General features: G+C 41.1%; 1 protein-coding gene across 2 annotated transcripts in view; it reads left to right on the forward strand.

Moving 5' to 3' along the window:
- The window catches only part of BRINP2 (BMP/retinoic acid inducible neural specific 2), a 123308-nt gene that overhangs the window by 86588 nt on the left and 20741 nt on the right, over nucleotides 1–15979 (forward strand). For both annotated transcript variants that reach the window (XM_072830744.1, XM_072830743.1), the window contains exons 3-4: nucleotides 7367–7557; nucleotides 8822–9030. In XM_072830744.1, the coding sequence (XP_072686845.1) occupies nucleotides 7367–7557; nucleotides 8822–9030 (400 nt within the window). The remainder of the gene's footprint in view (nucleotides 1–7366; nucleotides 7558–8821; nucleotides 9031–15979) is intronic.

Raw genomic sequence — 15979 nt, forward strand, 5'->3', positions numbered from 1 at the left:
AGAGATAAGAACTGAGGAAGAGTTGGGACACCTGAGTGGCTCAGCGGTTTAGCACCTGCCTTTGGCTCAGGGCATGATCCTGGAGTCCTGGGATCAAGTCCCACATCTGGCTCCCTGCATGGAGCCTGCTTCTCCCTCTGCCTGTGTCTCTGTCTCTCTCTCTCTTTCTCTCTGTCTCTCATGATAAATAAATAAAATCTTAAAAAAGAGAGAACTGAGGAAAAGTGCATAACTCCAAAATAGTTGCTTCTTTTGGTGACCTTAAACATCATGAGTGTAGCAGAAATTGTTGTTAGACCCATTGTAGGAGGTTGGAGCTGCTGATCATTAACATTGCACATAAAGCACAGATCTGGATGGGGGTTCTGTACTTGTGGGACTTTAGAGTGTGGACCATGGGTTCAGAATGTGCCCTATGGTGTGGAAGTTGTCTGTGTCAACTGAAGACGATGGAAGAGGGCCCAGATTCAGTTTACCAAAGCATGAGAAAATGCCATCTGTGCCTTGATTTACATATAAAAAAATGCACAAAATCATGCCTGTCAGTTACATTTTATAGTCAAATCTAAGTCTCCCCTTGATATGCATACACCTTTAGGGTGCTTTGTTTTCATTTCAGATCAATTGCTAATAGGCAGTTGCTTCTATGTATGCTCATCTTGTAACTTTTTTATCTAGTCATCAATAATTTTCCAACAATTAAAGGATTAGGAGAGCTATGATATAAAGCAAATTATTTATTTTACATAAATAAAACAAATGAAGGAATATCCCAATCATTCAACAAAGGTATCTTCTAACAATATGACAGGTTAGAACTTCCAGCATTGTTCTATGCTGTTGAATGAAACCAAAGAATCACTCTTGCCTTCATAGAGTTTATCTTTTACTGGGAGAGAAAGAGAGTTAAAAAATGTATTATACTGGGTAATGATAAGTGTTTAAAAAAAAAAGATACAGAAAGCAGAGCTTGGGGACAGAGAATGAGAGAGAGAGGGTGCTCTTTTGGATGGGATGGTCAAGGAAAGCTTCTTGTGGGAGGTACTTTTTAACAGTCCTGATTAAAGAGACTGAGCACACAATGTGACCACCACTTTTTATTTATTAAATTCAATTAAAGTGGGAGTCACCTCTATAGTAAGATGATCTTTTCTTTTGGTGAGGGATTTTGACCATTGTAAGAAATTATGAAAAATGGACGAATGCCTGCCTTTTATTTCTCCTAGCAATCTAAATCATAGAATAGAAATTCTTTATTAGTTGATGAAATCTGTGTGTGGCCTACCACAAAGCAGTGAAGCTGGGTTTGGTGTCAGATTCAAAACACTATCCCCAACACCCAAGTCAAACTTCCTGTCTAAGTTTTCTTCTAAGAGGCTTATGGTTTCAGGTCTTAATTCATTTTGAGTTGGTCTTTGTGTATGGTGGAGGATAGGGGTCCAGTTTAATTCTTTGGCGTGTGGTTATTCAGTTTTCTCATTACCATTTACTGAAGAGACTGTTGTTTCTTGATTATGTATTTTTGGCACTTTTGTCACAAATTAATTGACCATATACGTGTGAGTTTGTTTCTGGGTTCTTTGTTCTGCTCCACTAGCAATGTGTCTGATTTTGTTTTTGTTTTTGTTTTGTTTTAGTTTCAGAGGTAGAATTCAGTGATTCATCAGTTGCATATGACACCCAGTGCTCATTATGTCACGTGCCCTCCTTAATGCCCATCACCCAGTTACCCCATCCCCCATCCACTTCTCCTCCAGCAACCCTGTTTGTTTCTATGATTAAGAGCCTCTTAAAAAAAAAAAGAGCCTCTTATGTTTTTTCTCCCTCTCTGTTTTTATCTTATTTTAATTTTCCTTCCCTTCCCCTATGTTCATCTGTTTTGTTTCTTAAATTCCACCTATAAGTGAAATCATATGGTATTTGTTTTTCTCTGACTGATTTATTTCACTTAGCATAGATGCCAATGTGTCTGTTTTAAATGCCAATGCCATACTGATTTGATTACTATAGCTTTGTAATATAGTTTCAAATTAGGAAGTGTGATGCCTCCACCTTCGTTCTTTTTTCTCAAGATTGCTCTGGCTATTTGGAGTCTTTTGTGGGTCCATACAAATTTTGTGATTGTTTTTTCTTTTTCTTTTTTTCTTTTTTTTTTAAAGAGATATTTATTCATTCATTCAGAGAGAGAGAAGAGAGAGGCAGAGACACAGGCAGAGGGAGAAGCAGGCTCCATGCAGGGAGCCCGATGTGGGACTCGATCCCCGGTCTCCAGGATCACACCCCAGGCTGCAGGCGGCGCTAAACCGCTGCGCCACCGCCACCGGGGCTGCCCCTGTTTTTTCTATTTTATGGAAAATGCCATGGGAAGTTTTATAGGGATTACAATGGATCTGTAGATTGCTTTGAATAGTATGGATATTACAATATTGCTTCTTCCACTCCATGAGCATAGACTATCTTTCCATTTATTTGTGTCTTCTTCGATTTCTTTCATCAATGTATCAGTTTTCAGTGTAGAGACCTTTTATATTCATGGTTAAATTTATTCCTAGATATTTTATTCTTTTTGATGTATTTTAAATGGGATTATTTTCTTAATTTCTCTTTCTGGTTTTTTGTTATTAGTTTATAGAAATGCAACTGATTTTTATGTACTGATTTTGTATCTTGCAACATTGCTAGATTTTTTTTTTTTTATTCTAACATGGTTGGTTTTTTTTTTTTTTTTGTGGAGTCTTTAGGGTTTTCTATATATAAAACCATGTCATTTGCAAATTGACAATTTTACTTCTTTCTTTCTGAGTTGGATGCTTTTTAATTCTTTTTCTTGAGTAATTGCTCTGGCTAGGACTGCTTGTACTATGTTGAATATTGGCAGGAATGGGCAACCTTGTCTTGTTCCAACCTTAGAGAAAAAGCTTGCAGCTTTTCACCATTGAGTATAATGTTAGCTCCAGTCTTGTCATATATGGTATGTATTATGTTGAGGTATACCCTCTATACACTTTTTACTGAGGGTTTTTTTTTTAAATCATAAATCAATGCTGAATTTTGTCAAATGCTTTTCCTACCTATTGAGATGATCATATCATTTTTATATTCAGTTTTATTAGTGTGGTGTATCACATTGATTGATTTGCAAATGTTGAACCATCCTTTCATTCCTGGAATAAGTCTGACTTGATTATGGTATATAATTCTTTTCATGTACTGTTGAATTCAGTTTGCCAATATTTTGTTGGGGATTTTTGCATATATGTTTATCAGGGATACTGGCCTATAATTTTCTTTTCTTATAGTGTCCTTGTCTGGTTTTGGTATCCGGGTAACACTGGCCTCATAAAATAAGTTTGGAAGTTTTCCTCCTCTCCTGATTTTTGGAAATATTTGGGAATCATTGGTAAAAATTCTCCTTTAAATGTCTGATAGAATTCACCAGTGAAACCATCTGATGCTGGATTTCTGTTTATTAGGAGTTTTTTTTTTTTTTTTAATTACTGATTCAGTCTTCTTTCTAGTAGTTGGTCTGTTTAGATTTTCTATTTATTCATGATTCAGTCTTGGTAGGTTATATGTTTCTAGGAATTTATCCATTTCTCATACTTTGTCCAATTTATTGGTATATAATTATTCATTGTAGTCTCCTGTGATCCTTTCTATGTGGGTGGTATCAGTTGTAATGTCTCTTCTTTCATTACCAATTTTATTTATTTATTTTCTTTCCTTTTTTTTTTTCTTGGTTAGTCTACCTAATGATTTGTGTATTTTTAAAAATCTTTTCCAAAAACCAGCTTTTATTTTCATTGATCTCTTCTATTCTTTCTTTAGTCTCTATGCCATTCATTTCCACTTTGATCATTGTTATTTTCTTCCTTCGACTAATTTTGGGCTTAATTTGTTATTCCTTTTCTTGAGGTGTGAATTAGGTCGTTATTTAAGATCTTTACTTTTTCTTAGTGTAGGCATTTATCACTGTAAACATCTCACTTAGAACTACTTTTGCTGCATCCCAAAAGTTTTGGTATTTGTGTTTCCATTTCCATTTGTCTCAAGATTCTTTTTGATTTCTCCTTTGACCTATTGGTTTTACAGGAGCATGTTGTTTAATCTCTACTTATTTGTGAATTTTCCACTTCTTGTAATTTCTAGTTTCATACAGTTGTGGTTGAAAAAGATGCATGTTATGATTTCAGTCGTCTTAAATTATTAAAATTTGTTTTATGACCTAACATGTGATCTACCCTGAAGAGTGTTCCATGTGTGCTTGAGAAGAATGTGTTTTCAGCTGCTGTTGAATGAAATGTTCTGCAAATATCTGTTATGTCCATGTGGTCTAATATGAAGTGTAAGGCCAATATTCCCTTGTTGATTTTCTATTTGGATGGTCTCTTCCTTGTAGAAAGTGAGGTATTGAAGTCTCCCTCTATTGTTGAAGCATGGTCTATTTCTCCTTTCAGATCTGTTAATATTTGCTTGATATGTTTAGGTGCTCCTATGTTGTGTGCATAAATATTTACAAATGTTGTATCTTCTTGATGAATTAATCCCTTTGTCCTTATAGAATGACCTTCTTTGTCTCTTGTTATAGTTTGGCTTAAAGTCTACCTTAACTGATACAAATATAACTACCCCAAGTTTCTTTTTTCCATCCCTTCATTTTCAGTATAGGTGTCCTTAATGCCGAAGTGAATCTCTTATAGGCAGCATGTAGTTGAGTCTTTAAAAAAAGTCTATTAAGTCACATTATGTCTTTTGATTGGTCATTTGGCCAATTAGACATGGGATCAAGCAATTGTTCTTCATGCTGCAGTGGGATTTGGGATAGAAAACACTTTGACAAATACCTTCTACTTTAATTAAAGTTTAACATTTCCTGTACAAAGGAAATAAATGATAATGTATTATTATGAACTTGCCTGCTTAGATAAATAAAGCCACACAATGGAAATTTTAAAAGACTTTGTTGGAACCTTGAATTATTAGTCATCTCTTTTCTTTTGTTTCCCTGGTAATATTTGGCACATGCCCCTCCTCTCTTAGTCCCTGGAGTTAGATGGGAGAATTCTATAGCCTTAAATTGGGCATGGACTTTTATTCACTTATTTTGGAATTCTTTTCTTTTTCTACTGCCCTATAATTTGTAGTCCATGGATTTGGGGAGAAAGTTAGAGCGAGCTTTAGTACTGTCGTGAAGAGCACAGTTGGGATGGGTGAGAAGGTTGATAAGACTTTGCCTTTTGTTGTTTCCTAAGGCAGCAGAGCTGGCCCTTGTGAGTATAATGTGAAAGACCATGAAGAATCTTTTCTTACTAATGGACATGGTCTTTTAAATTTCATCCCAGGACAAATTCCTCTTGGAAATGTATCCCCTTTAAAATGCAGACATTTCAGTGAGGAACAAAGCATGAAGATTAAAAGTCTAGATGGGACTAGAAAGGAATTCTTGCCATCTTGTGGAATAGGGCTTCTCAAAAGGTGGACCCTCTTAGGCCTTTTTGGGATATCCATGTTGACATCTACACTAATGGTGTGAAAATAAATCATCTTAATTTGAATTAAGGCAGTCTCGCCGAATGACACCAGTAGTCATGTATTCCTTATCATTACATACATGCACCTAAACACACACACGCACACACACAAATGCTAGATTCTTATAAGAATGTCCTTGAAGTAGTCAAGTTTATTAATTTTATTGGATCCTGACCCTTGAGTACATGTCTTTTTAATATTTTGTATGATGAATTGGAAAATACACCTAAAGCACATCTGAGGCTATTGAAGAATGATTGTCTCAGGGAAAAATGCTTTTGTGATTGAACTGTGAACTGAAGTAGCTGCTTTTTCATTGGAACTGAATTTTTCTTGAAAGAACAACCAACAGACAAACTATTGTTATTTATACTTTAGTATCTGGCAAACATTTTCTTAAAAAAAAAAAGGAAATGAAATAAACCTACCTCTTCAAGGAAAATGACTAACAGTATTTGTTGCCAATGATAAAATTTAAGCTTTCAAATGAAAATTAGAATTTTGGAAAACTCTTATTTGTCATTATGAGCTTGGTAGCAGTTCTAATATTTAACAACTTTACTCATGAGATTTGTGATATTAACAAATATGGTGTGTTTTTTTTTAAAGGTATTTTTATTTATTTATGATAGTCACAGAGAGAGAGTGAGAGAGAGAGGCAGAGACACAGGCAGAGGGAGAAACAGGCTCCATGCTCTGGGAGCCTGACGTGGGATTCGATCCCGAGTCTCCAGGATCGCGCCCTGGGCTAAAGGCAGGCGCTAAACCGCTGCGCCACCCAGGGATCCCGTGTTTTGATATTATATAATAAAAAGTGTCACAATGTGGAAGATCTGAATAATTTAGTGATCTCATATTTTTTAGATGACCAGTGCATGATGTTTCAAAATCATGAAGGGTAAGAGGACACATTCAAAGTACAGTATAGAACACTGGATTTAATGTAGCAGAGTTATAAAGATGCATTGATTTGGTTTCAGATTCCAGGCTGTAGCTAACCTTTAAGGAATGACATTTGTTGAGTGAACAACAAATATCCACAAAGAAGAATATCCACAATTATCACAACAGATTGAATGCAGAAACAAGTATGACAGTATAGCTCTCTTCTACTAAGCCAAATATTGAAGAGACTTGCAAAAATGCAAAGTGATACCACTCTTCTTGCTACATTGGTTTTGTTTTAGGACATATGGTTATTGTAATAAAAATATGTTATTTATGTTATATGTAATTTACTGATGTTATCTTTAAATAAAATAACAAATTTCGGTTTTTTTCAGTTTTAATTTTTAAAGTGGCAATCCTCAATAGCCATAAGCCACATCATGGGGGACTCAATCATTTTTTAAAGTTTGAAGGGGTCCTGAGACCAAAAGGTTTGAGAAATGTTGCTGTAGATCAAACTCTTGACTTTATAAATGGGTAACTGAAGTCACGATATGTGATGTGACTCATCCACTGAGTAGCAACTGTAACTAGATCATATCTCTACAAACCACTGTTCTCATATTTTCATTGTTTGCATATTTCTCCCCATACTACACTATACCACATGACTAACTTTATATGAATAAGCTGATTAGCTACTCTCCAGTGAGAAAGCTGAATGGAAAAAGTTCTGATGGAAGTCTTTCTCACAGCCTGGGAAGGGGAGGCTGGGTGGGAGGACAGAGGACCTTTTTCTGTCACTGGGGGCCTCTATGTGAAGAGGTGTGTGTTGAGGGGAAGTGAGCGTGGTGCCAGTGGAGAAAGAGCATTACCTACTTCAGAATTTATGTTTCTTCTTCTTAAATACATTGAGTTTTTCTTTATCCCTTGATCTCTCCTCCAGGGAGTTTGCCCGTTGGAAAGTAAACAACTTGGCTCTGGAAAGGAAGGACTTCTTCAGTTTGCCATTGCCTCTTGCCCCAGAATTTATCCGGAACATTCGCCTCCTCGGAAGGAGACCCAACCTACAACAGGTTACCGAAAACCTGATAAAAAAGTACGGCACTCATTTCTTACTTTCTGCCACCCTTGGAGGTAAGCAACATCATGATCCTACACTAACTGGCTGCCAGATAATAGAAAATAGATTTAAGACCCATTGAGTAGAGCTTGAGCCTTCCTGGGTTTTGGTTCTTCCTGGCCTGTTATTGCCTGAGAAACGTTTTCTTTCCGGTGCCTTTGAGAACGGTATGATCTCTTGATAACCAGATTCACCCCCAGAACATTGCTATTTGCTTATAAGCATCCTCCTGAGGAGGGGGTGTGGGGTAAGGAGGTTGGGGGACTGACAGGCTCCTACTAACTACTTGCCAGCAGGGGGCGCTCCCAGTTTTCTTTTAACAGAGCCTTCTAACCCAGCCGCTTCTCCGCATCTAATGTTTGCTGTGGCTCTAGTTATCAGACCCAGAGGCAAAGAAGTAAATGTCCATTGAGTCCCTGATCCCTACTTGCCTCCCTGAAGATTGGTAACTGGCCAAACAAATTCCAATGGTCCTGGGCTGCCTTGGGAGTGGGGATAGTGCAACCTGTGGCCAAATCAAAAGCTCTGAAGAGGCAGAGTTCTCTCTGCCCTGGGAAGAAGAAAGCAGGATTTTTTTTTTTTTAAGATTTTATTTATTTATTCATGAGAGACACAGAGAGAGAGAGAGGCAGAGACACAGGCAGAGGGAGAAGCAGGCTCCATGCAGGGAGCCCGACGACATGGGACTCCCGGGACTCCAGGATCACGCCCTGGGCCGAAGGTGGATGCTCAAGCACTGAGCAACCCGGGCATCCCAGAAAGCAGGATTTATTATAACATTTAGCTCATTGATGGACCAAAAGGATCTCTCCAAGGGTTCAGGCCAGCTGTCAGCATGTGGTAGGTGTTGAGTGTTTGATGGGGAGGAGGCAGGTTGAACTTCAAGGCTTTTGCCCTTTCTGAGGGAGCAGAAATATCCATGGTGACTTCTTATAAACAACTTGAGAGAGAAAATTTTATCTCCCCCATGGAGGTAGATTGCCTGAGAGGGAGATCAATAAAGGATGTTAAATGGATAAGCTGGAGGGGAGGGAATGAGCTATGGAATAGTTAAAGAATGAAGGGAAAGGGAGGAGGGCCTCTGGAGCGGTGATGCCTGTTACCCCGTGTACTGTCTGAGGAGACCATTCTAAAGACAGTGATGGGTAAGAGGTCGTCTGCAGGGCCAACGCACTCCTTCTGAACTCCCGACTATTCTAGCCAAGGGTTTCGTGTTCTAATTGGTAGGGGACTAAGGAGCAAAAGGCCTCACCAATGAACCTGTGTTATTTGTGATAGGAGAGGAGTCTCTGACCATTTTTGTGGACAAGCGAAAACTGAGCCGCAAGACAGAGACAGCAGGAAGTGTACCTGTGGTCGGGGGCAGTGGAAACAGCTCTGCTGTGTCCCTGGAGACCCTGCACCAGCTGGCAGCCTCCTACTTCATCGACAGAGAGAGCACACTGAGGCGGCTGCACCATATCCAGATAGCCACAGGCGCCATCAAGGTAACAGCCGAGAAGCACTGGGAGAGGGGGGAGACAGGCAGAGGGAAGCCAAAGGGAGGCTGGAGTTGGAACTGGCTCTGAGGCAGCCAGGCCTGACTACTGGACGTGGGAAAGCACAATCAGCTCTACGGTAGGGGCCCAGGTCTTCACTGCATAACAAATAATCGTGTAGCTTCTACTCTGGGGCAGTCACTAGCCAACAGCCTATTGTGAAGGGTAGACAAAGTCCTTATTCTGCAGAGGTTACATTCTGGTGAGAGGTGAGGATATCAAACAAGTAAAAGCAAAGTCATTTTAGATAAAGATATAAAGAAAGGACAGAGTCAGAAGGTACAGATTTCCTGGGTTGAGAGAAGGGAACAGCTAATATTAGCCAGATTGGTCCAGGAAGAAGGGCACTTTGGATTTAGACTTTGAGGCTGACATCTGAATGACCTGAAAGAAGAGTATTCAGACGTGAGAACAGGTAAGTGCTAAGGCTCTGGGGCAGGAACCAGATTGGTGCCTTAGAACACAGAGAAGACTGCTGTGACTGTGGTAAGGTGAACAGGAAGACACTGATATGAGATGGGATTCAGATGTAGACTGGAACCAGGTCACATGGCCATGATATGGAATTTTAATATGTCAAAACACAATGAAAAACAACCAGAGAGTTCTAATCAGAGGAGTGATATGTTCTCATGCATGTTGGAAAATGATCAATAGTTACTATAACATTAATGATTATAACCTCCATCCCATCTTCTCTACTTACATCTAGGAGATTTCTAGGAAAGTTCAAGTTGTTTTCGGGGAGGGGAATACCAATGACAATACTTGAGAATGCTGGATTATTTTATTCTAAATATAAAGTTAGGGTGGTGAGTGGTGGTCAGTCTTGTGCTATATGCTGCTTTTATCACACCCAAAATTTGAAGGAAGTTTTGTTCACTTATTTACTCATTCAGTAGATATTTATCGAACACCTGTTATGTGTCAGGCACTGCTCGGGGTACTGAGAACCCCAGAATGAACAAAACATATAAAGTCTCTGCCCTCATGAAGTTTAAATTCTTGTAATGGAGACATAATTAATTAAATATATAATGTCAGGTGGGATTGATGATATGAAGAAATGGAGCCAGAGTAAAGGAAAGAGAATGATGGGGACATAGAACTTTGGGGAAGACCTTTTTGAAGAAATACCATTTAAGGAGAGATCTGAATGAAGGGAGGGAAGGAGCCATATGAGTATATTGAGTGAGAGCAGATACAGTTGCCCTGAAGTGTGTTTGGGGTAATACGTGTTAGGATCCAGAAACATTGTGTCATGTAGCTGGAATGCAGTCAAAAGAGGGGTGAAGTGGGAGATGAGCCTACAGAGAAAACTTTATCTCCCCCCTGGTGGTATATTGCCTGAGACAGAGATCAATAAAGGATGTTAAGATCATGAGGGCATTATTGATTAGGGAAGAGAGGAGAAAGAGGGGTCATGGAGACCGATGCAGCAACTATTGCAGCGGTCAAGGAAGGAAATAATGGTGGCTTGCTCAGACAAACCTGGCTGTACAGAAGCAGTGAGAAGTTGGCAGATGCAGGATATATTTTGATGGTAGAACCTATAGGATTAGCTAATAAATTAGAAGAAAGGAATCAAGATTAACTGCAAGATTTTTGGCATGAGGAGTCAGATGAACAGTGAGTGATTCCATTTACTGAGAGGGACAATGCTGGGGGAAGTGCCAATCTGAAAGAAGCAAATCAAGAGCTTGGTTTTAGACACATTGAATTTGACATTCCTATTAGACATCCAAGAGGAGATATCTAACAGGCAGTTGGATATAAACACTAAGATTTCAAGAGAAAGGTCATGATTAGAGATATCATTTGGCATACAAATATATACACATGTGTAGTTGGTATTTAATACCATGGGAAAGAGTGAGATGAGATCACTTGAGTAGTGGTAAAGCAGATGTAGGGTTGAGCTGTGCAGCATATCAATATTCAGAAGTGGAGAAGAAGAGGAGGATCCAATAGAGGAGGCTGAGACCAGGCAGAAAGGTATGAAAAGAACCAAAGTCAAATCACAAGACCTTATGAAGCAAGTGTTTCACCAAAGTAGGAGCAGACAACTATGTTGTATGCTGTGGAGCAGTCAGAGAATGGACCTTCAATCTGGTAACATGGAGGTAACTAGCAATCTGGATAAGAGTGGTTTCTGTGACATGACAGGTACAAAAGACCGAGTATAGAAGGTTCAAGAGAGAAAGCAAAGTGAGGAATCAGAGGAGTAGAGACAGTTCTCTAAAGTTTTTGCTATAAAAGCAAACAGAAAAAAAATGGCTGATAGCTGGTGGAAGGTCAAGAGTGGTGGAGTTTTCGTTTTCAAGATAGAAGATACTCGAATCTTGGCAAGTTGATTGAAATGATTCAGAAGAGAGGGAGAGAATGATGCAGGAGCAACAGGAGGCAATTGCAAGGGCAGTTAGGTAGGCAGGAGAGGCTGATATTCCATGGAGGAGTGAGTCTTACATAGAGGCATAAACATCCCATCCTTTGTAGCAGGAGGCATTCAAGTGCACAGGACACCATGCAGTAGGATGCAGATGTGGTGGGAGGATGTGGTTGTCCTCTTGTGATTGATCCAATTCCTTATTTGCCAAGAATTGGAGTCCTTGGCTAAAAAGGAGGGGAAGGAATTGTTGAGGAAAGAATGTAGGAGATGGTTCCAGAAGACTGGGAGTTAGGTGTTTCAACTACAAGATCGATATTGTGGATTGTTGGGCAGCCCTGCAGGCCCATTTGATACCCATGGTCATAATTATAACATGGGACTGGTCAGCATAGCTGTGAGTTTTATCACTCCTTTTCCCAGTGGTGAGAGGTGTGGGAAAGCAGTGGGTCACCCCTAGGGAAGGTTGCTCAGGATCCCCTGTCTTCAGCGTCTGCTGGGCTGTGGTTAATACAAAAAGATGAAGAGGACTCTCGAGAAGAGATTGAGATTATAGAAGTTCTTGCTGAAGACTGATCATGGGACTGAGAGAGCATTTTGGAAGCTAACTGAAGAGAAGAGGTCGGATCAGGGGATGTACAGTGTCTAGAGTGAGAATCTGAGAGGATAAGGGCTGAGGTTAACAGGGATGTAGGGTACATTTGGGAGGCTGGTCTCTTAGGCAGCTTAAAATGATAAAAGAAACCGTCAGTGGCACAGAGTGGGTTTTAACAAGAAGATAGAACTCTGGGGAGCCCCATTCCCCCTTTAGTTGGGTAGCGAGTGGGCTGAGTCCAAGATGGAGAAGAATTGATCTTGTCTGGAAATGAAAGGTAGACTTGGATCAATAATTCAAAGGTCCTATGAATGTTCCTTCCTATCCTTTGATGTGGCTAACTTTTCGCATTCTATCATGGCCTCATTTGCCTGTTTGCCTTAGACTCCATGGCCCATGGATAGATTTTCAATTTGCCCTTTGCTGCCTCCTCAGGGGCATGCCATCCCCTTAATTCAGGAACGGGTCAACTCTTGCCCGATTTTCTCACATTGTCTTTTGAACTAGCTTCCATTCTCAGCTCTTCTCCCAGACTCACCCTCTCTGCCACCTGCATATGTGCAAATCATCAGGCACCCTGCTTAAACCACTGCACTCCAGCCATGGTGGTGATGGGACGCAATGGAAAGGACATAGGACCACACCTGAGTCTTTGCTGTGCCACTGCTCCTGGCAGGCTATGAGCAAGTTACCAAACTACTCTGAACCTTACTTTTCTCATCCTCAAAACTATTGAAAAAGAATATTTTTTACCTCGATGGATTTCTAGGAGGCTCAAATAAGAAAATATATGGAATACGTGAGCCACAGCACAATTGGAGCTTGAAAAAGAGTAACTCTTCTTAACAAAACCAAGTCCATCAAAGGTCTGTCCTGACTGTTCTTTTGTCTCTTCTCAATGCCCTGTTTCCCGCCTCAGCCCTTTCTTCACCATTTCTATCACATCACCCAGTCCTGTCTGACCAGTTGTCTTTATTCAAACATACTTCCTGGGCACCTGCTGTGTGTTTTGCCTGTTTACCTACGTGGCTCTTCCTCACACTTCTTTGCGTGAGTCAACAGGGTTACTTCTCTGTGAAGTCGTTCCTGACTCCCGAGGGGGTTAAAATGCTCCTCTGCAGTGTCTCAAGCACAAACCTCTTTTATAGGGCTCATCATTTGAATTCTAGTCTGAATTCTAGTCACTAGCTAACATGATGACCTCTGAGACCACGAGGTCCTTGGGGGATGGACTTAGTCATCTTTGGTTCCCACTGGGTGTACAGAGCTCGCCACATTATGGGTAATGAGTGAAGATTTGTTGACTGATTGAATGAGCGACTGTGTCTCTGACCATGTTTTCCACATAGGTTATGTTCTTCTCAGTGTGTGTACAAGAGCACAGAAGCATGTTTAGCTGAAAAGAGACAAAGCCACTCAAGGTCACTTGAGCATAAAGGTGATTTATTTAGAGGACTGTGGTGAAGAATATCACAGATACAGATCTCCAAGGACAAGACACGAAATGCATTCCAGGTCTTGTAGGACAGTGAGATGCCAAGGCTACATCTCTGTTTCTTAGTGAAACGTATGCCATGTGTTTTTTTCATCTGTTTCATCTTCTGGCTTCTCTTGTCCAAGTTCTTTGTTGTTGTTGTTGTTTTCTAGACTTTCTGTATACCCATGACTTCAGCTTACATTTAACTCTGCCTTGCTCTGGAGCTGCCTCTGGCCCACAATGAACACTCCCCTTCTGTTTTCTCTCTCAAGCAATGCCATCCTGGCAGGAACCACACTTGTTCATTGCTGTAGTCTCGCTCAGGGCCTGGCACATAATAATTGCTTGATAATTGTTTATTCTGAATTTTAAGGGTGTCCACCACCACCCCTTACATTTTTTTCTCTCAGTATCACAGTTCTAAAGTCCCTGGAGGAAAAATCTGGTTCAAGGTCCACATTAGTCCAACACAAAGAGTCTAATACATAGTCTCCAATGTGGCTGACTGGACTCATCTCTTTGGCAGAGCCTGCAGGTGGTAGAGAGATCGGAAGGCACCCAAAGCCACATCTAGTATAGGGTCTGTGGATGATGCATTTTCCAGAACTAGAGTCACTGTCTATCTCTGCAAAAGTGAGGCCACCATCCTTGGAAGGCTCTTTTTGGAATTCCTCCAATTACACATGGAGTGTGAGATCATAATTTATCCTCTGCTGGGTTGATCAGCCTGGTGTTTTCTCTGTTGAGGACTGCAATGTGCTCTCCCCATGGGAGACAGTTCAGAGAAGCAGTAAGAAAACAAGGATCATCTAGTGTTTTCTCCACCTTCCATTCCTCTAGGTTCTCCTCCTCATATAGCGTAGTGAGGTCTAGAGAACCCTGTGATCTAAGCACGCACTGCTGAATAAAGGAGCAAAGGAAGGTTCTTGGCAGCCTATCCCACCAGTCTGCTCACTTGATAGAACATCCCACTCTGTTGCAAGGTTTACCCTGATTAGTGCACACCTCTGTTACAGGATTTGTCACCTTATATTGCAACTGCTGACACCCCCACTGTCACTTCCCCAAAGCCACAAGTGTGGCAGGAGGGCTTAGAGCAGCAGGGACTCTGTAGCATGCACACAGTTCCAGGTCCCTTCACAGCAGCTGGCATGTGGTGAAACCCTCAATAAAATGCTTGGTAGGTGAAAGCAGGCTCCCTGGCTTAGTGGGAAATGCTTGTCCAAGTGAGGAGAATTGGGATTGAGTTTCAGCCTTGGGGCTCACCATTCCTATGACCTTGAGAAGTCAGCGTACTCCAGGACATGGCATTACCAATTATCTGACTCACCTGTACCCAGGGCTTACACTCAGCTGATAAGGCTGTACCAGTTATTAGAATATCAAGCCACTTCCATGACAGCTGGGTAAACAGTCTTCGCCCAGCCGCTGGGTGCCATCCTAACCACCTTCTTCTCTCACCTAAAGCCCCCAGATCTCCCCTATGGGTGAATGGACCCCAGGAGGCCTCCAGAATGCTACTTTGGTACCGCCGCTGTACTTTTTCTGATTAGTCTGCGCACTCCGGTCTTACCTGCTGATATTGTGAATATCACCCCTTTCTCTGCCATAAGGTTGGGGTGACACCCAATGACATAGTTCATGCAAACACTTTGCACACTGTAAAGGGCTGAATGCCGTGCACTGTATGTGCTGTGTGCAACCCCTGGAAGGGATCAGAGCCGTTAAGCAGAGGAGCCTGCTTCTCCGCTGCAGCTTACCCTCTACTTACTCAAAGATTGGGGAAAGATTGGTTTGATATGTTCCAGAGCTTACTGAAAAGAGCCCACACAGAACTTCGGCTGGGTCCCAGGATAGCAAGAAGGATGCGTTCTCGCAAAGCATCCTTAAAAAGGTTTGTCTGAATTCCTGGGCGCCACAGCCTGGGATTCAATTTGCAGCTCTTTTAAGCACAAACACCATCAGCTGTGCTCGCCCTGCCCAGCCCTATAGTTCATAGTTAGAAGCCCATTTTAGACACTCTTAGCTTTACAGGTGTCTCCCTCGGTAGGACAAGAGCAGTGGGGAAGAAAGGGCAAGGCGAGGAGAGGGGGCTGGCAGGAAAGAGGGTTTGCACAATCTGGTATTTATGGAAAATTGGATGTGCTAATGAACCTGAGATCCATCAGGGCTTTCTGAAGGCAGGACAGTCTCTGTCAACAGACCAATTAGCACACAATTATTTTCCCTTTCTGAAAGCTTATCTGAGATGCTCTTTGAACGCATGTGCCTGAGTGAACTGCACTTTCCATTACTTCTATGGGCCTTGTTTGTAACCTGACACAGCTGGCTGCCTCTGCTACAGAGAAAGCACAGTTCTCTGGACTGACTGTCCAGAGTCTCTGGAACTCCGCACACTTGGGGAAAGGGGTCTTTAGGTGTCCTGCTTATCAAGTCAGTG

Source organism: Canis lupus, chromosome 6 (genome assembly GCF_048164855.1).
Source record: "Canis lupus baileyi chromosome 6, mCanLup2.hap1, whole genome shotgun sequence".
In the NCBI taxonomy this organism is placed as follows: Eukaryota; Metazoa; Chordata; class Mammalia; order Carnivora; family Canidae; genus Canis; species Canis lupus.